The following is a 23599-nucleotide window of genomic DNA, read 5'->3' on the forward strand; positions in this document are numbered from 1 at the left end:
GTAAACCTTTCACAAAGTGACATTTCCAAGGAAATAAATTGAATACATAACTGTATTATTTAAAAAAAGGGGACATGTTCCATCTAAAGATATTTGTTTTGTTCTCTTCTTCATGAAACATTAAAAACGTGTTCCAATGACTTAAAATATTGAATAAAATACAATCGAGTCATCAAGCCAAGCCTATAAATCCATCAAATGACGGATGCCAAAATGGCTAAAACGGGTCGCTTTTCCAAAAAAAAAAAAGTACTTAAAAAACTCCTATACAAATTTGGAATGATCAAAAATCTATAAAAAACACGAAAAACTTTTAAGTTGACAAGTATGGAATTCATATTTCTGCAGTTTGGATATTATCTAAAATGAGGACCCCACCCATCCTGCAAAATAACCAAAAAAATGACTAATATTTTAGTTGATAAGATGTTTTCCAGCGCAATTACTCATAGAAAAAAAATGTTGTTTTTTAAAAGGGCCATTGTTCATAACATCTCATGACGACTGTTGCAGCATCATATGACACTGTTATTATTTTCCAGCATTTAAAAAAATAACTATTTTTAGTTATAGCATAAAGACGACATTTGTTGTACCCAGGGATAAAGTGAATTAATATTTTTGATGATGTCATTGGTTATCTAAACCTGTCATATAATTAACTACAAGGCATTTATATATTTTTTTAATATTTACTTACATAATGATGTGGTCTTTGAGGTTTCTTTCACTCGAGTAAATTAATAATCTGTAAAGATATTGAAGATCTGCAAGAACAGGTGAAAATATGTTAAATATTCACACAAAAGACACTTTTAAGCTCATTTAAATGGAATGACAACCTAAAATGTCACCGTGGAAACCTGAAAGTAATTATGCATGACTTTGGAAGTACAATATGTAAATTGTAAAATATTATCATGTTCATTAGGAGTTGAGCCGGCGGGGTTCCAGTGTGAAGCACCACGACCATATAGTCCACGGGACACAGCCATTTTCTAGAAGTTTGAAAGTGTATTGGAAATAATGGAAGAAAAGTTTAAAATATGAGTATATGAGTAAAATCACCATTATTTTACCATAGAAAGGAGTACAAAAATAGGTATAGTTTTTTCTCCATGTATATATACCATGTATTTTTCAAATTTTCCAAGTATGAGATGTTAATATCACAAGAAAAAACATTAAATATCTCAAAGAAAATCAAAATGATTTCAAAATATCAGGAATAAAGTCCGCTGGGATGGGTTCCAGCACCCCCCTAGTGAGGATAATGCGGTTCAGAAGATGAGATACTAACCATGCTGGACTGTCTTTTAGACTCTGTGGAGGAAGTGGGAGAGATCAGGGACAATAGACAGTACCCCCCACCTCCTGCATGAGTTTGTGGAATCCCTCCAAAGCTCTTTCAGCAATAGACTGTGACTACCTCATTGCAGGAAGGAGCGCTTTTGCAAATCCTTCCTTCTATCAGCTGTCAGGCTCTTTAACAAAACAAATGGCTGAATGTTAATACCAACCTTATGTATACATATGAATCTATGTATTTTTATGTTGTTTTCTGTGTCTGTATTCTCAAATGTATTGTGTACAATCTTTGAAAGTCATTTGTCAGGCCGTACCTGAGATTTAATGTCCCGTGGGTCCGAGTCCTCCAAGTCCAGAGCAGACAATTCCAGCTCAATGTCTCGCTCTGAACTGGTTGGTTCCGGTTCTTCACATTCTTGATGGCTTTGTTGATCACTTGTCATTTTCTCATTTGATGAATGTTGACAAAAGGGCTCACTAGAGCAACAAAATAACAAAGATTTCTTTGAGCTAAATGGACTATTGAAGCATAATACGTAAATAAAACTTTTAAAACAAATCTGCAAGGAAATAAGACAGAAAATATGCAAATATACTACAAGCTAATTGCACCTCTCGATAAAACTGGAGTGGCTGGAAGAGTCCGATCCTCTTGAGTTCCACCTGTACTCACTACGATCCAAATGACTGTTGCAATCTGGGTAAAAAATATAAAATAACAAGTATCAGAATTAGTCCAGAGTTTTTTTTTAATAAAGATAATTCATTTTCTAACAACTACAGCCAGCATTAACCAGGTCATATGTATAGTATTAGACTTATTGTACCTCTATAGTCAATAGGCATAGTTCCGGCACCCCCCTGGCATTGGATAGGATCGGTGGTGTAGTACCCCGAGCGGGATGCCCGGGATATAGCCCCCCACTTGGAGATAATGGGCCCCTCGCTGAAGGGAATGATGGGATCGTCTTCTTTCAGTCGCCTGTTGCGCTCTAAGGAGTGTAGCCAGTGTTTTGTGCTGTTGCTAGCAGTGCCGCTACTTCCATCTGACTCCTACCCAATCGAGAACCATTGCATAGTCAATGTGAGAACGCCATATATTGTATTTTGCGTGTTGAGAAGTAACTCTGTTGATTTAACATTTGCAGTTTGATATAATGTGCTGATCCCGATAGACTTGATGGAAAGGAGAAACTCACCGGTTGCTCCACATTGGCTGTTGATTGAGTGGGGGGTTCGGGCTCAAAGGGGCTGATGCAAGGGGGGACGGTAGGGTTGCAAGACCACGGTGAAAAGTGGGCCAGGGTTTCTTCGCCTCGAATCTGGCAACCCACACATTGGCCAGGGCTGCTGTCTACATGCTGTAAGAGACAAAAAAAATGAGAATGACCATCTGATTGGCTGTTTTTCGCTATGTGATTGACTGTTGACCAGTCATAAGGAATTGGTATTGGTAATAAATAATAGTGATCCTTTATCATGCTTTTTTTTATTAAGAATGCATTTTTTTTAGTCATTTCATTATGGAATTTTCATATAAAGTACTACGCTACTTACGAAAAATGCAGACTCCAAACAGGACGATCCCGATCTGGGATTCAAACTTTCACCCCAAAACTGTGAGGCGGACGTGCTCACTATTCGTCTACTGGGCTGCTAATTGAACTATTTTTTTGAGAAGTTCAATTTTAGTATGAAAAATGTATCAAATTACCTAAAAAAATAAATAAAAAACCACAACTTTCTTGTCTTATTTAGTTTTTTAGCATCAAAAACACAACTAAGACCTCCTCTTTGACAAAAAACTTTTAAAAATCATCCAAATTCCCAAAAAGTCACAGCTCGTTCAAGTCCAAACGTTAATTTTTTCCCTCTCACACACACACGCACCCACGCACCCCACAGATGAGTCACGATATGATGGTCCACAGTTGCTAGGCAACCGTCTCCCACTCACACAGCATCCGTCGCAGGCCGAAAGCACAAAGTCCACAAGCACAAAGTCCACAAGCGGGGAATTCCATTAAGCAAATTGGAAGTGAACTTCCACTACTATCTCTCAATTTTCTGCATACCTCAGGTCTGAAATCCAGGTTAAAGATGGCGGATCCTTGAGAAGGCCTGCTATTGTTGCGATGGGGATGGTGGTGGAGGTAATGGTGGTCGTGATGTGCCCACTGTTCTTGTTTACGTCGGAATAAGTCGTTGCAGGCTAGTGGAACGCGACTGTAATCCTGAAAAAATAAGAAAAAAATGCACATAAACACCAAATCTTGTAAAACTATCATTAAAAAATGGCCACATTTGTGCATTTGAGACTTATCTATTATAACCTATGGCTTGGGAGCCATATGTGGCTCCATGAATTCAAGTTCAGCAAATTGTTGAGAATTGTTCCTCAAAATTTTGTACTTGCACTTTGGAGAGTGTGAAAGGCAGCCAATCAAGTCGTAGTTGTTTTTGTTCTTCTTGTAGACACTAACTTTGACTACATTATTAAACATGGTATTCTTCTTAATTGGATTGAATTTGTTTCATCATTACCAGTTAATTAAATGTACAGTCTTCCAATTATATTGTGTTGTATGTAGTGCACTTGTTTTTTTTTATATGCAGTAGCATTTGATTGAATAAAACTGTAAAAACCTTCCATTTCATTATAATGTCAGGCATACCCTGTGCAATGCGACGCGGTATTCGGATCCGGAGCAAAAGTTGCCGTCCAGAGAGTTGAATCTCTCCCTTAGCGGAGGTTGATAGACTGAGGAATGAAGCACCTCCGGAGGCAAAGAGTTACTCCTGGCGTCTTCTCGATGATACAGCTGCCATGGAAACAAGCAAAATGTTCTTCTCCACATCCATTAAACAAACAATGATGAATATATACACCAGGGGTAGGGAAACTATGGCTTGGGAGCCATATATGGCTCTTTTGATAGGTATATTTGCCTTTTTAGATCATATTTTTTCTTCATTAGACTCTTCTGCATGCATTTTTTCATTGATTAGCAGCAGTAAAATTATGTTTTCAATGAATTGAGACTTTTTTTGACTTTTAAAGTGCTGAAATGAATAATAAATGCTCACAGTTTCATGTATTTTGACCAACCTGAGGCCTCCAGACTCTTCTAGTGTCGTATAGAGGGGAGTAAACCCCATGGGCGTTGGACAGGGGGCCATACTGTGGCTGCCCCGGGTGATGGTGGTGATGGTGGTGGTAGATGCGTTCCTTTGGTAGATGGGGGGGATATCCCATGGGGGAAGAGGTGTGCGGGTGAGGGGATGTTTGAGGTTCGCTGGGAAAGGTGGGTGGCGGCAGGTGGGATTCGGGGACGTTCGAAGATCGGAGGAAACGAGCCATGCAGGCTTTGTGGGGGGAGTGGAGGGTTGGTGAATAGTAGGAACCTGCCGGGAGGGGAAAAATGGGAAAAATGGCTTGAATTTGCATATTGCAATTGTGTGGATGATAAAAAGATATTTACAGGTGAATTTAAAGGCATAGTACATCACAAAAGTACTATATATATAGTCGTACCTCTACTTAAGAATGCCTATGGAACGAATTGAAAGTACTGATCTACTTATGAATGATTCACATTATGAAAAAAAGTTCTGGAATGAATTAAGGAGTTTACATATAAAGTATGTACTGCTATACTCACGAAATATTCAATTTACGAAAACATTTCTGGAAATCAATGAATTTTGTAAGTAGATGTACAATTGTATATAAACTTGAAAGGCTTTACTCTAGCATAGTCCGATAATTTTTTTTACACTACTATCCGAGGAAATGGCACTCACAGTTGGGGTGGTAGTGAGCCGAGTCGTATGCAGATTGTTGCTCCGGGTAGAAAAGCTCCGACGCCCCGGAAGGATGAGGCGCTCGCAACATGAAGGCGGCCCCGTATTTGTAATGTGGCCCCCCGCCATCATCAGTCGCCCGGCCTGTGGCGGTCAAGGGTGATCTCGCCGGAGATCTGGGCGGAGAAACGTGGGTCCTTAAAGAGAAAGCAGCCATATTTAAAATCACCATAAAAAACAAATACACAAAATAACACATTTATTCCATATTTCTAAGTCTCACTTTGATTAAATTGCTTACTGTTGTTCTGTAGGGCCCAGTAAGGTTAGACTGGGACCAGTTAGCCCATTAGAGTCAGATTCACTGGGGACATTTCTCTGGATGCGTTGTGGACGAGGACTTCCTTCAGTCAGGGTGTCTTTTTCAACTCCTACGGATTCCTCGGTACGATTCCCGTCCTCCACATTCAAGGTTTCTCCAACGAGTGAGGGCAATGCATGGCTAGCATTTGCACACTTTTTGTTCCTCAGACGAAATCTGTCAAATAAAGTGACACATAGCATGGTTTATTTGTTGAATATAATCTGGGTCTTGATGGGATACACCCAAAAAAAATCGTTGGACAAGAGAAATTGTCAAATTCTACAATTTTAAGGCATAAATAAAGGTATGGCTTATATGCAGACGCGGCTTATATGCGAGTAAAGGCAAAAAAAGGATTAAAAATGGATTCAAAGATCTGAATATTCAGTTTTTTAGATATAAAACTGTTTATTTTGTCTTTTTTAAATAATTTTTAGATTTTACTAAATGATTTTTGAACTAAAAACACAAAAAAAATGATTAAAAAATGACAATTATTATTTTAAAAGAGTGAAAATCAGCAAATTTAATATACATCTATACTCTTCATTTAAATCTGATCCTAAAACACAAAGTCAGCACTCATGATTGACTTTCCCGGGCCCCATAAAATGATGCAGCGGCCCAGATTTGGCCCCCGGGCCGCCACTTTGACACATACTTTTCAAGTTCATCCTGGGTATGAGCAAAGGTGCAGTTTCCCCCTCTTGGACAACCTCCCTGCTGCCGAAGATCTCGACACATGCTGGTCTTGTACTTGCTGTTGACTTGAGGCTGTAGACAAAAAACAACAAATTGACTCCTTATTTCACCAAAATCAGACACGGATTCGAACCAGGACTACCTGTGGACTCTCGTTGTTCTTCTTACTAAAGTTTTGTACGAATTCCACCAGGCCGCCAACCACAGACTTGACGGCCAACATGACATTTTCCAACTCCTCCCATTTTGGTGCTTTTTCATCTATATCATTCAAATAAATCATCTTGACTTAGCACTACTAGGCTATAAACCACCCTGACTTAAACCCTATGAGGCGCTACTACACCTGTATTGTGATCTATGTTAGCCAACAGCTCAAGGCCAGCTCGAAGGCCGGTGAGGTTAGCGGGGTCACCCGTCCTCTGCAAAACGATGGTCAGTTCCTGGACGCTTTTTGCAAATGACTCCGTAGACTGCAACTAAATGGAAATAAATGTTAATTTCTGTCTTTTACAAACAATATATTCACAGGATTTGCCAAATATATTCATTATTAGTGCCATTACTTCAAGTAAAAGCTTAACTAGTGGTTTTATCTTAAAAAAAATACTTCGTATCGCTATACTACGAACTTTAGAATACACCAACTTTGTAGAAGTATTGGTGAAATTATAATATTTACACTATTGTAAGCCAATAAAATATTGCATAGCTTCCACATTAAAAATTTGAAGCAAGAAATGTAATAAAAGCTCAATCTGGACCAAAATATTGTAGAATTAAGCAAAAATTCAATCAAAATATTAATGAACCAAGTCATTTTTTTAGGATTTTTGGAAGATTTTCATGAAAATATCTAGAATAGCTTTTAATTTCCTTCTGCTGTTGAGTTAAATTACACCAATTGTGTAAAAAAATGTGTACAAAATATCCTATTAAATCAGTCTAATGCATTTTTGACAGACTTTATCATCCCAAAAATGGCCAACCCTTTTAAAAAGACAAAAAATATTGTTTCAATAGAAAATTGTGAGTTTAAAAAATATGTTTCTAAGATAGTGTTTGATAGTACGAAACCTTGTCGATGATGGACTGCATATGTGACTTGTGGAGAAGATCCCCATAAAGCAAAGAGGACCACTGCTCGGGTGAGATGCGGAGGCCGGCTTCCATGGCGATGTGCACAATCTGGGCGTCGTGCTCTCTCCGTAAAGCCTCGTATGAACGAAACTCCTCCTTCAACTGCATCAGGGAGGAGTCTTCATCCCTCTTGGTGACCTGGATGACCAATCAGGTGGACTGACTCATTATTAGTAGCTATACTCTACAATATTCTATCATTTAGTCCATCTAGGATCCATTTTAAAACAAAATAATGTCTTTTTTAAAAGTTCTAATATATTGTGAGAAAGCTATGGCTGAAATTGGACCGTATTTACTTTTTAAAGCCAGAAAAACTTTGAAAAAATATCTTATTAGGCAGTGTGATGAATCTTCAGATACTTCAAAGTATGATCAGGAAAAGGGAGTATCCCTTTCTCAGACGTTAACCCTAAGAGTAATCATCATCAGAGTTCAGCACTGTCGGTCTTTGCTCTAGCGCCCCCGTGGACTAAAAATAGATGGTGATTTTATGTCCCCCAAAATAGTTGACATTTGTGTCCTAGCAGTAATGTGGACCAGTTGCTAACAGGTACAGAAATACATGCATAGCTCCACGGGGGTGCGAGTATTAGTTCCTTTGGATCTACAAAAGGTTTGGCTATGAGTTAGCTTAACATGACTTTTGGATCTACAGGGGGGCCATGTATTAGTTACCTTAATTCACCTTTTGAATCTACAGGGGGTCCTAGAAATAGTTGAGTGAAATTAACTTTCGGATCTACAAAAGGTTGGCCTGTGAGTTAGCTTAACATAACTTTTAGATCTACAGGGGGTCCGCGTATAAGTTACCTTAATTTACCTTTGGAATCTACAGGGGGTCCTAGAATTAGTTGAGTGAACTTAACTTTTGGATCTACAAAAAGGCCCGCCTGTGAGTTAGCTTAACATAATTACATGGAATTTTCAAGACGGAAATCCACCCAAAGTTGGGAAATATAATGTGTTGAGTTGTTGTTTTTTTCCATGGAAAAGTCAAATAAAGTACAAGACTTTCCTCATGAAACGAGTCCACTAGGTCGACTTGATAAAAAAAATTAAGAATTCTACATAAAAAAAAAAACTATTTGGTACAGCTAGCTATCCATTGTAATCTTTCCTAAAAGTTCACCTTAAAGCAGGAGGCTCTGTAGAGAAGCTGCACCACATGGCCTATACTGGTCTTGGAGGCCTGAGGAAAGCGCCCCTCCAACTTCTGCACCACAAAGAGCACCAGGACCTTCCTGGAAAGAGCCGAACCGTCCTCCAGGGCCAACAGGACCAGCTTCAGGGCGTCCTCCTGCATAGCTGATGGGGAACAGTCCAACACATTTATTTAAAATGAGGAAATTCAACATACCATGAAGGACGTCCAAGTCATTTTCTCCTGCTTGGTGCCATCAGACATTTAAACTCATTCTGATATCATTATGAGAGAAAGAATTCTCAATCAGAATCTGCCCTATGAGTAATCATCACCAGACACCAGCGTGCTCACAAAAGTTAAAGTACAAAGTTTTGCAGTTTTCCGCTCCCAGTGTGTTAATAAGAACCTTTAAAATGCCTCAAAACCAACAAAAAGTCACCTTGAAATGTCCCAAAATCAGTAAAGGAAGAAGAAAGTCCCTCAAAATCAATAGGAAATAATCCAAAATATACCAGAAGAGACTTTTAATGACCCTAAAATGGAAAGAAGTGATGCAAAATGTACGCACACGAACTAAGTGGACATTTTGTACGCGGATGGACATTTTGGGCCATTCCGGGGCTCAGTTGGCATTAAAATTTGGTCTTACCAGGACCCAGGAATTGGCAGCCACGAGCCCTGACGGCAGCCCAGAGATTGGCAGATAGTTGCTGGGGATTCTGATGCTGGAGGATGAGCTCGGTGACCGTTCGCTCGCCCAACGAGCGACCAGCTCGCACAGCCCGGACTCGGCCTTCTTCTTCCACCAGTTGACAGTTGACTAAGGTCACCAGCTTTCTCTGCATGGGTCGACTGAGGGCGCTTGGATTGGATGGCGCCACACCTGAAGGGGGATTGGACAGATTTGTGGTGAGTTTAATATCTAAGTACTGTTTAATATCTAAGTACTGTTTAATATCTAAGTACTGTTTACTATCTAAGTACTGTTTAATATCTAAGTACTGTTTAATATCTAAGTACTGTTGAAAACAGTAGATATCTAAATATTAAACTCTAAACTCTCCGGTAACACCATTTTCGTGATCCCAAAACCAAAAAAAACATGTTAAACTATTAAAAAAAAGTCCACAAATTCTGGTACATCTTCCCAAAACACCAACATTTATCAAATATTTTTCCCACTTGCCTAAATAATACATATAAATTAAATCCATAATCATCCTACCTTTTGTGGTGCTAATGGGTTTTAAGTAAAGCGCCAGTTCTTCCACACACGTCTTGCAGGTCTCATAATGTCCAACATCCGTCAAACTGGCCAAACTCACAGGCTTAACATCAGGAATCTAAAAAGAAAAACATATTCCTTGCTCATTCATCCACTTTTCTATAGAATCAACCATTGATCAATATGAACCACATTAACCTCAAATGTCTTTTTCACACACCTGGACTCCAACCAGCTGCAACAGGGCGCCGTTTACGGGCAACGAGTCGATCTCCGTGGCGATGGGCGTCTGATCAAATGGGCAGGCCTTGCGGTGAAGCTTGTGAAGGCACGCCAGGCACACCGTGTGCGAGCAGCCCAGGCTGACTGGTCGCTGGGCGCCGCCATTGAATTGCTGGTAGCAGATGGGACAGGACAAGAAGTCCGTCCATTGGGCGGCCTGCACCGGCATTCCGGCTCAAAGTTTGGAACGCCGCATTTCAGCCAAGCCTGGAGGGACCACAAACAATGTTCCCTGTAATTTTTGTTGGTTTAGGCAGAAAGACTACCTCCCTGAGTGCACTGAGTACCAGTGGGAGAAACATCATCATTGCTCACTATGGGCACACACCAGTATCACATAAGCAGGTGCATGTCAATGTTGCCTTTTTTTTTTACTTTTTTTTTTCTTGCATGTAATTTTTTTGTATGACTACTTATATATGTGTGGATCTTTAATTAAATTGAATGTTTTTATTGTCAAGTAGAATGAGATTTAAAGCTTCAAAGAGAAGTGGATTAACCACATTTTTTGGTTTATGACTTCATTTTTATTTTTTTTGGACACAAAGTTAGCTTTGTGTTTGATCTTTTGTTTTTTATGGCTATGAAAATTATTATATATTCATTTCTCAAACTTGGAATGGATTAATCATGAAAAAGTATTGCATTATTAATTTGTGGGCTATTAAGGATAATTTAGTTGGATTTTAAGACGATTTTTGGAAGAATTGGAGTCAAAAGTCACATTTTTTTCTTAAATTATTCTAGCCAAGACTAACCTAGTGAAATATTTAACTACAAGCTAACAAGAAACTACTTTGTGTGCAATGAGTCAAGTTATTTAGTTACGATACAAAAAGGATTAACATTTTTTACACAAGTATATGTATTTCTACTGTATTTTTAATATATGATACTTTGAATTAAAGCATTTCATTTCTTTGAAAGCACTTCAAAGTTCCATAGCTTTCATCTCCTTTTTTTCATCAAACATTTTTTTACATGTTCTATTCTTCCTCAAAGTAACAAAATATATTTTAGCATCCTATTATATCTTAAAAAATGAAATATCAATCCAACTACTGCATACTTATTGGTTAAAACCTGCATTTCCAAAATCATTGAAATCTCAAAAACCCACCAAAATTCATTCATCCACATCCCCTAAAAAAAAAATCTGATTTTTTTTAGTTAAAACGCGGCCTATAGTTACGCACCTTTGACCCACGCGGGGACATCGTGGACGGCGCCACGTGGACGCCTGTCTTTGTCTTCCCTTCCACGAGGCACCCAAATTTAAGCGCCATAACCAAAGACCTCCGTCCATGAAGGAGTTCCATGGTGTTCTGGACAGGGTGTGTTCGCAAATGAGATCTTGGCTTGAGGAAAAGGGGGTGGAGCAAAGCCAATAGGGGGCGGGCTGAACTGGACACGATAGCCACCTGTTCCCATTTTCGACAACTGGTACATCCTGCCTTGAGTCTCATCTTACAAACTTCACTAAAGTAGTAAAATCCATATAAACGAATAACTGTACTTTGTTGGAGGCGTCTCCATAGGGTTTGGGTTAGGGGTTTGATTTAGAATGTAAGGACAGTAGTAGATACTTGTAGGGTGTTGTAAGAATTGGGTATTTTTGGACTTTGTTGGTTCTAGTACTGGATTTTGCATTATTTTTAATAGGATAAAATGCAGGTTTTGGATTGGTAGAGGCAAAAAAAAAACATCGGAATTAATCGTAAGTCAAAAAAATTAGGATTGGAATGTCCTTAATATGTATTATTTAACTTAACTGTATTATTTAGTGTACTTGGTTAAATTTGATTTTTTTAAAGGTCGGTTGACAACATATCTAAATTATGGATTAAATCAAGTGTAAATGCTGTTATGAGTTTAGTAAAATTTGAAAATGTGTACTATTTAACTCGTATTATTTATTGTACTTTGTTGAATTGGCTTATTTGGGGTTTTTTTTTTAAGATCAGGTGACAACATATCTAAATTATGGATTAAATCCAATAATTCAAAGCATAAATACTGTCATCAGTTAACTATAATGTAGAAATATTTCCCTAAAAAAACACTTTAAAGTTAAGATAAGAATGTTTAAACTTGCATGCTGGTCCACTTATGTCAGTTTCTTTTTTATATATATTTAAAAAATATGCATGTTGATCTGATGAGAAGAATTTTAAATGGCATTTGTCTCTTACTTGTGATCAGATATGATGGAGAAAAAAAAGTTGCCAAGTCCTGTTTAGATGAACGAATGAATTCAAACAACATCCACGCAACAGCTACCTCCTCCTCATCTTCCTCCTCATCCTCCTCTTCCTCCCATCAGCACCAGTTGCAAGCATTTCATGCCAAGATAGTCCCCAACTCATTTCACACCAAAACATCAACAAATACAAGAGTATGTGTTGAAATCTGCCAATGTCACTTACCTCTCCCCCAAACCTGCTGACATTTTATCCCCCCAAAAAAGAGGCCACTTTTGGGGGTCAGGTGGTCCAAGCGAAAGCCTCCCCCGGAGGGACGGCGGTTGTTGAGACTCCTCCCTCGGCCAGCCAGCCGCGACGCATGGCAGGAGCGCGTCGGCGAGCGACTCCTGGCCACTAACTTGGATGTGCTGAGGAGAAGAAAAAAAAGATGTAAGCCGGAACAAGCCGCTTTTTTTTTTTGGAGGCGTGGGCTGCTTGCTTTTAAAGGAACAGGCCTTGCTTGCTTATACAGTACACAAATGATGCTATTTTTATATCAATTTCAAGATTTAAATGAAACATGGCAATTACAAGTTATGTCAAAGATCTAAATGCAAGTAGACACTTGCATATTAAGTATTTGCGCTCACTAACATTACATTATTATTTGATGAAGTACATATAAGCTTAAGATTGAATTCCAGTTAAAGTGGTAGTGTACAAATACTAGCTGTAACTCAACAGATAACAATTATTTTATTCCTGGGTTAATAAGATGTTCATTTTGTAGTACTCTACTATACTATTGTATACTATACTATTCTCATTTTATACTATAATTGTTATTCTTATTCTATACTGTACTATGTGAATTTGTATTCTTTACGGTTATACAATACGATACTATACTGAACAGTACTATACTATACTATGATGTAGTATACTATACTATGATGTACTATACTATATTGGAATTTAGAGTACTGTACTATACTGTACTGTACTATACTGTGCTATACTATGTTGTAGTATACTAAACTGTACTGTACTATACTGTACTATAATGTACTGTACTATACCATACTATACTGTAGTATACTACACTATACTATACCATATTGTACTATACTGCACGATACTGTGCTATACTGCACTATACTGTACTATACTGTACTATACTGCACTATACTGTACTGCACTATACTGTACTGTACTATACTATACCATACTCTACTGTTCTATACTATACTGTACTATACCATACCATAGGGAAATAGCTCACATGGTTTGAGGGGAAAACACTTTGAAATATTTGATCTCATTGATGAAACGTGCAAATGTTTGTTTTCATGTGGGGGAATTTGAGTGGGAGGTCAGCCTGCTATGACAGAGAAGTCCAGTAGGGGTCGCGTTTTCCACCGTCACCGAGGCCGACTGTCACGCCCACTCGACGGCGATCGACAAGAGTTGCAGACGGACGGCTTCAGTCCAAAGCGATCGGCAGTTGACAGTTGGTTCAGCGACACAGAAAACGAGAAAGCGGGCAAGTGATCATTATTGTTATTGTTTTGATATCTTTTTGGGGGGTATGGGGGTTGCTAGGCAAAGATGCGATGTGCCTTTTATACTGTCGCCGTTTCAAACAAAGGCGATCGAGCGAGACATTCGCTGTGAATGGATTCATTCGCCTTTAAAAATAAATTAAAAGCCTTTTCTGCAACTCATCGCGACAAAATTAACACACACTAACACATAATAAGTCTTGGTTTTAGTTTGTGTCCGTGCACTGCGACATGAGTCGTTCCAATTCGGATCATGTCAACCAAATCCGCTTAAAAAACATTGCACATTTTATACGAACTAAAAGAAAAAGAGGAAGACGTGAAGTTTTCGAGCTCAAAGTCGCGTCAACAACAACCAAAGCGATTGATTAAGTCCAAAATCCGGGGATTTGTTGACGTGCTGGTCGGATATTTTGTTTTGGGAATCCGATTGGACCCCCAATCTCAAGCCACGTCATCCAATAGGAAACGAGATTGCTACACAGTGGCCAAAAAACAAGATATTTCATTCATAACTACATCTTCCATATACCACCCATCTTTTAATGGTTTGCGGGGGTTCTGGAGCCTAACCCAGACTAGACCCTAGACTGGTCGCCAGTCAGTCACAGAGACAAACTCCCAATCATACCGCCATCCTCAGGAATTGAGCGCACGCTTGTCCGCACCTGAGCCAGGCGAGTGAACCACTACACCACATTTTTTGTAGTAATCTAAGATTCGTTTTGGCTAAACAACTGGTTAAGACCAGTCTTGTCATTAGACATATTTATTATTAGAGCAATTAATCACCACAAGTAAAATGACTCAAAATCCCCAAACAGCTACATTTCATTTTTTTTTTAAAAGCTTATTTCAAGTTGCTGTAATGTTTGTGTGTTTTTCGAAAAGACTTGCAAGATGAAGTGAAACCAGTCCTGAGCAGAAATGGACATTTTTGTACGTTTGTCATCAGGAATTGTGCAATTTTAAGTTCAAAACAAACCCAATTGCCAATGTCGAAACTAAAAAGCTTCACTTTAAAACTGAAAGAGCACCTAATCCTAATCACAATAAGCCACGCACACCCAATTTGCCAAAAAATCTGAATGCATTCTATTATAAACTGCACCCAACTATAAACCACTAATATCCACATTGCCTTCATAAGCTATTTGCACATTAACATGTAAAAAATAATAATAATAATAATTCGCAGGGCTCGAACCCCCCAAAAAACTACGTAAAATTATGTGGCATTACCATACATATGGGAGCAAATATGCAAAATAAACAAACAACATGCAATTTCCAACGTGGCAGCTGAGCTGTTAAATAAAAGAAAGTCATTGGAAAATGAAATGTTGAGTGTAGTAAATGTTCAAATATGTTTTGACTGATAATAGTGAGCCGAAGCAGCCAACCAAGATAAGACGCGAGTGAGTGCGGAACCAGCCTGGGTGTCTTGTGTGATAAATGATGTTTTGGGGCTGGAAACACTCACACACAACATAAGGCCAAAAGTGTGTGTATAAGTATGTGTGTGTGTGTTTCCTGACTAGTGAACGTGTGCTTCATTTCCTGTTCAAGTCATATGTGACAATGTTTCTCCCTTGGACTACTAACTTATTTATTTCTAAATTATTGTTCATTTATTTGTCAGTTTGTTGTTGTTATTCGATATATATGTGTATATACATGTATGTGTATGTATATATATCTATGTGTATGTATATATATATATTATATGTGTGTATATATATATGTATGTGTGTGTATATATGTATATATATGTATGTGTATGTATATATATGTATGTATATATATATATATATATGTGTGTATGTATATATATATGTCTGTGTATGTATATATATGTATGTGTGTATATATATGTATGTGTGTGTATATATATGTATATATATGTATGTGTATGTATATATATATATATATGTATATATATGTATGTGTATGTATATATATATATATATGTATATATATGTATGTGTATGTCTATATATATGTATGTGTATGTCTATATATATGTATGTGTATGTATATGTATATATATGTATGTATATATATATATGTATGTGTATGTATATATTTGTATGTGTATGTATATATATGTATGTGTATGTATATATGTGTGTATGTATATAGATGTATATATTTTGTGAAAGTTTTCATCTAACCTGTGGGTTCGATTGGCTGGCCACCTATTCAGGAGACGTCCCCTTTCTGGTCCTCGTTGTTGCCTGGGATAGGCTCCAGCACCCCTGACCCTTGTGAGGATAAACAGTACAGAAAATGAATGAATGAATGAATCTAAGCTGTGGCTAATAATAACCATTAAATGCATAACATCACATGACAGGCACATTGTAAGACTGCTGCTTTTACTTTGTGGTCAAACTTGCCTAGTTTGAACTATATACAAATTACCATAAAATATGAATTATTGACACATGCTTATGTGGGTTAAACATGTCATATTAACCTTTTATTTGGACTTTTAAATATGGATTAAGGGGTAGAATGAGGTGACCGTGTTATGCAGTTTTAAATGATATAATTATGATATGTGTCAGTAGGTCAGGAGTAGATTTTGCATAATGGAAGACATCATAGCAGCATGGATGATATTTAAAAATACATGTTTGGATTTAATGGAAAACAATTGGTATGTTTCCCCCACCAGGTGGATGTGGCCTCCTCCATTGGGCAGAAAATCATGAACCTATCAACCACTCCCCCCACACTACACCAAAATGGCCTCCCCTCCGACCACCCCCCCGATTCAAGACCTGATCCAAAGCTGAACATCACGTCCTTAAGTATCCACCTTTTCTACGTGGAAAATGGCGGCGGGGGAACGGAACGTGACCTCACGTACCCGCCCGGCGACTACGTAGCGGAAGAACTTTGCATCCTTGCTGCCAAAACTTGTGGTAAGTTTTTATATATATTTTTACTTTACAAAGTCTTCCGTAACACAAAGCTCCTCCCCCACTGCAAGACTATATAACTCTTAGTATTTACTACTATTATTATATTACTTAGTATTACTCACTGTTTTCACAACAACTGAAAATTCCAACTAATCAACAATAGCCGGCTCTAGAGGTGACTGTGTAGTAGTTCCCTTCCAAATGTGGGAACTAGAACAGTACTATTAAATAGGCAGATACCACCCTAGTATATAAAATCTTCCAACATTATAGCTCCGCCTCCACTGCAATATTTTGTAGTAAAAAAAATCGAAAACATCAACAAGGGCTGGCTCTAGAGGTGACTGTGTTAAAAAGAAATGCTAAATTAGCCAAAGCACCTTCTGTCTTCATACCTGGAACTTAATAACAATTAAAATACAAGAAGCCCCGCCTCTTAACCTCTTGGCCAATCATCTTAAAGCCTAGCTATTACCCCAACAAAATTACAAGTCTAAAACTGTGAATAAATCAAACCCAAATATGTAGTACTTGATATTTCCACCCATTTGTTTATCACTCAAGCCTAAAAAAAAACCCATAATATTTCCCAATCGTTATCAGACCTAGCTAACGGAAATATCCACCCAAACAATTCCAAGCAATCCCAATTAAGGAAACCCGTTCCAATGGCTGCTTAAAATGTTATCACATGTTAGGCTAAAACTGCAAGTACTTGAACTTCTGCTTGTGGTTTGTTGTACTTCCTCCAAGAGTGTTTTTTTTCTCACTCACGGGTACTTCCTGTTCAGAAAGTATTTTAAGACCTCAACTCTACCATTTAATGCCTTGTGTAATATCAACAAACCAAAAACAATAGTTTGTTTGTATGTGTCCATCACTTGTTGACTAAAAAAAAATGCATTGCAATTGTACAAAACAAGTCATTTTTTCCAACAAAACCAACAAACTAATCCTCCCAGGTATCGCACCACTGTACTTCAACTTATTCGGCCTGATGAGGGAAAGCGACCGGATTTGGTTCCCAGCTAATCACGTCTTCAAACTTCAGCAGGAAACCAATGAGAGTCTGCATTTCCGAATCAGGTAAATGTTGGAAAGCCCTTATTTTTGTGAATTTGCATAGTCAGACTGACTTGGTACTTGGTACTTGTACTTAGGTACTACTTTCCTGGCTGGTACAATAGTGGCATTTCCTCCTGTCCTCACCGCTGTGGACTTTCCAAGGGTGTGGAAAGCCCAATAATGGATGAGTGCGTCATGGCCTACCAGTTTTTCCAGGTGACATTACATTTACATATAGTTCTACACAATGTAAATATTGATAACCACAGTACAGTTGCAATGCATGTTGTTGTTGTGGGAAAATTTTATTTGTGTTGTTGTATTTGGGGGTTGTGTCATAGCTTCATTTTTAGTTATCTTTAATGTAATATAAAACAATACAAAGAGACATCTATTAATTTGTACCTCAATATCTGGTGTTACTTGCAAGTGAGAATCCATTTTGACATCGGCCTCGTCACAATATGGTTCTGGAAAGCAGCAATTTGTCCTTCCTATTTAAGGCCACAAATCAAAACAATGACAAGGTTATTGATTAATACAATTGTGTAAGCAAAACAACAGCTGTAATAATCATGGCATATCAGGTATTCAATAATAACAATTAAGGTTGGAACTCAAAAACAACTCCATTGGAAAATAAATAACTTAAGCGTCCTTCTAGGTCTGCATTTTGGGGTAAAGGTCAGTCTTATTTTCCAGTAAACAGGACTCAGTGACATGTTACGATCCCTAGCTCGCCATTTGTATTCTAGCTCTGGTCAATTTGCAAAGCATTTTGATTGGCTGTTCATCTTGTGACCATTTGCATTGGTATTTTTTTTACTGATGTTTTTATCCACGCAGTGCCGGAGTGATTTTCTTAACGGTAGGGTCGACATCCCAATGGGTCACGAAGCTCAAGAGGAGTGTCTTGGTATGGCTGTGTTAGACCTGATGCGATTGGCTAAAGAAAAGGGCCAATCACCTGTCGGCATCTGCAATGACACCAGGTATAACTGGCACTTTGTTTTTTTTTTTACACAATTATGAATATTTGAAATTTTGGATACTGTTTCAGGGAGTAACATTGTTTTTTTTTTTTTTAATAAATTTGGGTTTCAGCTACAAATCGTTTTTGCCGAGCTGCATGCGAAATCGCATCCAAGAATACAACATCTTAACCCGAAAGCGCATCCGCTTTCGTTTTAAGAAGTTCATCCAACAGTTCAGCGAATGCAAAGCCACCGTCTGTAAACTCCGCCTCAAATATTTAATGAGCCTGGAGATGTTGCTGCCATCGCTTTACTCGGAGCGCTTCCACGTGACCGACCTTTCCGCCCGGGAGCTGGCTATCGTCGTCACGGGCAACAAGGGCATCCTGTGGGCCAAAGGGAAAACGGAAGAAGCCCAGGAGGTAAGTCAATCGGTCCAAAAAATGAGCATCATCTAGTTTCTCCCTAGGTCAGAAAAATGGAATTTTGGGCTTTTTAAGTCCTTATTTTTCTTAGTAAAAAATGGTGTTTGTTTTTTAAGGAGCTACAGACATACTGCGATTTCCCAGAGGTGATAGACATCAGTATTAAGCAGTCTAATAAGGAAAGCTCAGTAGAGAGTCGCATAGTTTCTCTCACGAGACAAGATCACCAGATCCTGGTAAGCACACTCCGTTTCTACTCCATTTTTTTCAATTGTTCATTCATGCAGTCGTCATGAATGAAGCGGAACGTCATAAATCTCAATCTATTGGCTCATTCAGAGCTAAAAAAAAAAATTATAGTAGTAGCTGTTCATTAAAAAAAAAAAAAAAGCTTCTGTTCATGTTCCAATATTTGAGCAGTGAGCAGTGAAAGGTTTTCCTTTTTTTTCTTCTTTCCCTTGAGGGGGATGTTTAGTTCAATGTCTTCCAACTAAATTGGATTGTCTAGTATCACGTGGGTTTTGCATACCGTGGTATTATCAACATTTTTTTTTAAACTACCGTATTTTCTCGCATATTAGCCGCCTTTCTGTATAAGCTGTACCTTTAAAATGGCTTTAAAATAGTTGAATTTGACCATTTCTCTCATATAAGCCGCCCCCTGATTGACAATTTTCACCTCTATATTCAGGTAGGGAGTAGAAATGTTACTTTAAAGGGACCATAAAGTAATTTGTATCAAAACACAGGGCTTTTTCACATAGTATGACGTCTGTAGATGGCGTAATTTCCAATTTTTGGCTGCAAAGCAGCGACTTAAAGGAGTTCCACTTCAAATAGCTCGTCTGTTTTCTTAAAATTTCAGGAACTGGAGTTTCGCTCTCTATCCGAGGCTCTGTCATTCGTCTCGTTAGTGGACGGGTATTACAGATTGGTCGCCGATGCTCATCACTACCTTTGCAAAGAGGTGGCGTCCCCAAGACTCTTGGAGGACTTTCAGAGTCGTTGTCATGGCCCCATGTCGTAAGTAGCTTGAAATTCCACAATCATTGAGAATTGTCAAGATACAACAAATCAGCAAGTGATTTTTTTTAGATCACTTCATTGTACTTTTTGGTCAATAGGATGGACTTCACTATCGCTAAACTGCGTCGCTCTGGTAACCGGCAAGGCCTTTACGTACTGCGTCGTAGCCCCAGAGACTACGACAAATTCTTCATGTCCTTCGTAGTAGGGGTAAGCTACCGTTAAATCATGTTTAAAAGATTGGGAATTAAGGTTAAAAAGTAACAGTTTATTTTGTCTACTGTCTAATAGTGGAGAAAAACCGGGTAATAGGCTGAAAAGGCCATTTTTTAATGCCAAAAATGCTAATATTTCCGATAAACCCAAAGACTGCTGCGATGACAAGTTGTTTACATGCAATTTATCACTTTTAGAGTCGCCATATGAACTGAATTATAGCTCAGAATGCATATAATATAGGATGGGAATGTTGTCTAATTTGTTCTACTTGATGGTGCTCTATGTGGCTAAGTCCAGACATAGCAGAAAATCGACATTTCTAGAGGCAATTGGCTACTAATTAGCACAAAATGACATTATTGTCCAGAGATTTCTTAACTCTTAATGTAAAGCACTCGACGGTTGCAAAGAGCTGGTCTGGAATCAGTTTTCCATAACGATGACTCTGCCTTGTGGTTCAGTACGACACCGTTATGGACTACAAGCACTGTCAGATTGTGAAGAACGAATCGGGAGAGTACGTTCTAAGCGGCGCCAAGAGGAGCTTCGACACCCTCGGGGAACTTCTGTCCTGCTATCAAAACGAGGCGCTCCGCACAGATGGCTACACGTTTCAACTGACCAAGTGTTGCCCACCTAGCCCTAAACGTAAGTGGCCATTTTAAAGATCTCCCTCCTCTTAAAAGTCTGTAAAATTTGGGATCAAATCCTTCTAACGTCGATCCACCCGTTTTTTCTCCAGACAAATCTAATCTACTAGTTTGTCGGAGTAACCAAGGTCCAGAAGTTCTTCTATCCCCTTCTCTCCAAAAGAGCATCAGCCAAATGGTTTTCCACAAGATCCGGAAAGAAGACCTTGTCATTGTAAGTCTCAGCTTTTTACGAGATTAGCCTCCGTCGCTAAGCTAAGCACCGTAACGTGTTTCTCGGTCTTCTTCGGAATCAAACCGACACCCTAGAGCGAGAGTCTAGGCCAGGGTACGTTCACCAAGCTCTTCTCTGGCGTGAGGAAGGAATTGGGAGACTACGGAGAGATTCATCAGATAGATGTAGCGGTCAAGATTCTGGATAAAGCTCATCGCCGTTATTCAGAGGTCTGATTGGTTTTCGGACGATTACACTATTGGTTCTTCTGTTTTTTTACATTGCCGTGCTTTTGTTCTTTGTTTTCAGTCATTCTTTGAAGCAGCTAGCATGATGAGTCAACTTTCCCACAAGCACTTGCTGCTCAACTATGGCGTCTGCGTTTATGGAGATGAGAGTAAGTTCAAATCGTGCCTATGTAGATATTTCCAGGACCTAATTTGTATGATTTAGAACCATTCTTCGATGGTGGCACTGCATTTGTTTTCAAAACAAAATGGCAGCAGAAAGCTCTAGCTAATTGGAACAAACAAATGGAAAATGGAAAAAAACTGCTTAGCGTAAAGTCTATTCATGTTTCAGACATGATGGTTCAGGAGTATGGTAAATATGGTTCGTTGGATACGTACATGAAGAAGAACAAAAATAGCATCAACATCACGTGGAAACTGGAGGTAGCCAAGCAACTGGCTTGGGCTATGCATTACCTGGTAAGATTTCTCATCTTCCCTAAGATTCAAAAAATGGAATGCTTTTCCGCAATCGTTTTTGGGGATATTTAACGTCAGAATCGAACCCTCACTACTCTCTCAATTAGTCAACCTGACAAGTACTTGTGTATTTCATCTCTAGGAAGACAAGAATGTTGTCCACGGGAACGTTTGCGCCAAGAATGTCCTGGTGATCCGAAAAGAAGACCGTAAAATGGGAAGTCTACCCTTCGTTAAACTCAGCGACCCTGGCATCGGAATCTCCGTCCTTCCCAAAGAAGGTCTAGAAAGCGCTTCGAACCAACCGTGGGTGATCGAGCTTTAACAGCCAACCAACTTTGTCATCTTATCTCAGTTTTAGTAGAGCGAATCCCGTGGGTGCCTCCCGAATGCGTGGAAAACCCTCAAAGTCTGAGTTTGGCCACAGACAAGTGGGGTTTCGGCACCGCCCTGTGGGAGATCTGCAGTAGTGGAGATAAACCACTTCATAGCCTTGATTGCTGCAAGGTAGGAAAAGATCAAGAACCGATTCTAAATGTGTTTTCCATTTCCCTAAATGTCAAAACCTGACTTCTCGTCGTCCTCTTTTTACAGAAACTTCTGTTCTACAAAGACAAACACCAGTTGCCTGCTCCCAAATGGATCGAGTTGGCCAATCTGATCAACAGTTGTATGGATTACGAGCCTTCGCATCGACCTTCCTTCAGAGCGGTGATCCGAGACCTGAACAGTCTTTTTACACCAGGTAGGCCAACTGCTTACAATAATCATAATAATAATCGGATATAGGCTTTGTCGTCATCATCAATAACAAAAGCCTAACCCAGAACTGCGTATGACAAAATTGGTACTGCTTCTCCATACGTTAACTCGGCAAAAGACCCAAATAAGTATTACCGCGAGTTTAGAGTCCTGAATTGAGGGCAATTTCACATCTTCATTCCTTCATAACTCTCTCTATTAAATCCAGACTACGAACTCCTGGTGGAAAGCGACATGATGCCCGCCAGAACGCGAGGTCCTGGTTTTCCATGGCCCTGCGAGAACCAGGAACCGGCTCAGTTCGAGGAACGACATCTCATCTTTCTCAAGCAACTGGGCAAAGTAAAGACCGGCATTGGATCCCTAAACCACGTTCCCGTTCAAAACTCTACCTCTCTACATTTCAGGGCAATTTTGGCAGCGTAGAAATGTGCCGCTACGACCCCCTACAGGACAGCACGGGGGAGGTGGTGGCTGTCAAGAAACTCCAACATAGCACGGCGGAACACATCCGGGACTTTGAGCGTGAGATCGAAATCCTCAGATCGCTCCACCATGAGAATATTGTCAAGTATAAAGGAGTATGCTACAGTGCAGGTACAGTCTTAACTACCAAAAATGAAGGAAGGCCCTTTTTATATGCCAATTGCTGATTCCCGTTTTCAGGACGGAGGAACCTACGACTGATTATGGAGTATCTACCCTACGGTAGCTTAAGGGACTATCTACTCAAGAACAAAGTTCACTTTGACATCAAGAAACTGCTTCTGTACTCGCTACAGATTTGCAAGGTGACGTACTATCTGCTTTTTAAAAGATTTCGTTAGCTATGAAAATGGTTGGGGGACATTTCGACCTAAGGGGGCGGGGCGATAGGTTGGATAGGGGCGTGGTCAGTATATAAGGG

The 23599-nt window shown here is 39.1% G+C and overlaps 3 protein-coding genes across 5 annotated transcripts in view; 1 reads left to right on the forward strand and 2 right to left on the reverse strand.

The window, feature by feature from the left end:
- Nucleotides 1–15965, reverse strand: rc3h2 (ring finger and CCCH-type domains 2). Of its 3 annotated transcripts, none has more exons than XM_077736803.1 (21): nucleotides 15892–15965; nucleotides 12399–12583; nucleotides 9911–10179; nucleotides 9691–9808; nucleotides 9115–9348; nucleotides 8451–8626; nucleotides 7256–7456; nucleotides 6525–6657; nucleotides 6321–6439; nucleotides 6138–6250; nucleotides 5414–5650; nucleotides 5113–5309; nucleotides 4418–4713; nucleotides 3984–4130; nucleotides 3384–3542; nucleotides 2508–2669; nucleotides 2136–2361; nucleotides 1921–2005; nucleotides 1623–1785; nucleotides 1301–1484; nucleotides 1–767 (listed from the first exon to the last, which is right to left on the reverse strand). In XM_077736803.1, the coding sequence occupies exons 3-20, from the start codon at nucleotides 10139–10141 to the stop codon at nucleotides 1431–1433; spliced, it is 3051 nt and encodes a 1016-aa protein (XP_077592929.1). In that variant the 5' UTR covers nucleotides 10142–10179; nucleotides 12399–12583; nucleotides 15892–15965; the 3' UTR covers nucleotides 1–767; nucleotides 1301–1430. The 3 variants fall into 3 exon arrangements, with proteins under 3 accessions (XP_077592929.1, XP_077592928.1, XP_077592927.1); XM_077736802.1 differs by lacking the exon at nucleotides 15892–15965 and adding an exon at nucleotides 13534–13609; XM_077736801.1 differs by lacking the exons at nucleotides 12399–12583; nucleotides 15892–15965 and adding an exon at nucleotides 11169–11450.
- LOC144210250 (tyrosine-protein kinase JAK2-like) overlaps nucleotides 13577–23599 on the forward strand; it is an 11719-nt gene continuing 1696 nt past the window's right edge. Inside the window, exons 1-20 of the mRNA XM_077736800.1 lie at nucleotides 13577–13698; nucleotides 16398–16647; nucleotides 17610–17733; nucleotides 17808–17928; nucleotides 18559–18704; nucleotides 18817–19108; nucleotides 19228–19347; nucleotides 19977–20134; nucleotides 20236–20347; nucleotides 20818–21004; nucleotides 21099–21220; nucleotides 21316–21450; nucleotides 21530–21617; nucleotides 21803–21930; nucleotides 22073–22211; nucleotides 22286–22437; nucleotides 22525–22675; nucleotides 22901–23034; nucleotides 23100–23289; nucleotides 23359–23483. Coding sequence (XP_077592926.1) covers nucleotides 16431–16647; nucleotides 17610–17733; nucleotides 17808–17928; nucleotides 18559–18704; nucleotides 18817–19108; nucleotides 19228–19347; nucleotides 19977–20134; nucleotides 20236–20347; nucleotides 20818–21004; nucleotides 21099–21220; nucleotides 21316–21450; nucleotides 21530–21617; nucleotides 21803–21930; nucleotides 22073–22211; nucleotides 22286–22437; nucleotides 22525–22675; nucleotides 22901–23034; nucleotides 23100–23289; nucleotides 23359–23483 — 2841 coding nt within the window. The 5' untranslated portion in view covers nucleotides 13577–13698; nucleotides 16398–16430. The remainder of the gene's footprint in view (nucleotides 13699–16397; nucleotides 16648–17609; nucleotides 17734–17807; nucleotides 17929–18558; nucleotides 18705–18816; nucleotides 19109–19227; nucleotides 19348–19976; nucleotides 20135–20235; nucleotides 20348–20817; nucleotides 21005–21098; nucleotides 21221–21315; nucleotides 21451–21529; nucleotides 21618–21802; nucleotides 21931–22072; nucleotides 22212–22285; nucleotides 22438–22524; nucleotides 22676–22900; nucleotides 23035–23099; nucleotides 23290–23358; nucleotides 23484–23599) is intronic.
- plgrkt (plasminogen receptor, C-terminal lysine transmembrane protein) overlaps nucleotides 18117–23599 on the reverse strand; it is a 12692-nt gene continuing 7209 nt past the window's right edge. The window contains exon 6 of the mRNA XM_077736807.1: nucleotides 18117–18206. The gene's annotated coding sequence lies outside the window, so the exon portion shown is untranslated. The remainder of the gene's footprint in view (nucleotides 18207–23599) is intronic.

The sequence above is a fragment of the Stigmatopora nigra genome, chromosome 17 (genome assembly GCF_051989575.1).
Source record: "Stigmatopora nigra isolate UIUO_SnigA chromosome 17, RoL_Snig_1.1, whole genome shotgun sequence".
Classification (NCBI taxonomy): domain Eukaryota; kingdom Metazoa; phylum Chordata; class Actinopteri; order Syngnathiformes; family Syngnathidae; genus Stigmatopora; species Stigmatopora nigra.

Bases quoted from the DNA above. Each gene is read 5' to 3' on its own strand.
- rc3h2 (XM_077736803.1), bottom strand. From the start codon at position 10,141: ATGCCGGTGCAGGCCGCCCAATGGACGGACTTCTTGTCCTGTCCCATC. The intron at 6,440-6,524 runs GTGTAGTAGCGC...TGAATGATATAG, and splicing joins TAACATAGATCACAATACAG to ATGAAAAAGCACCAAAATGG. The intron at 6,251-6,320 runs GTAGTCCTGGTT...TTTTGTCTACAG, and splicing joins AGAACAACGAGAGTCCACAG to CCTCAAGTCAACAGCAAGTA.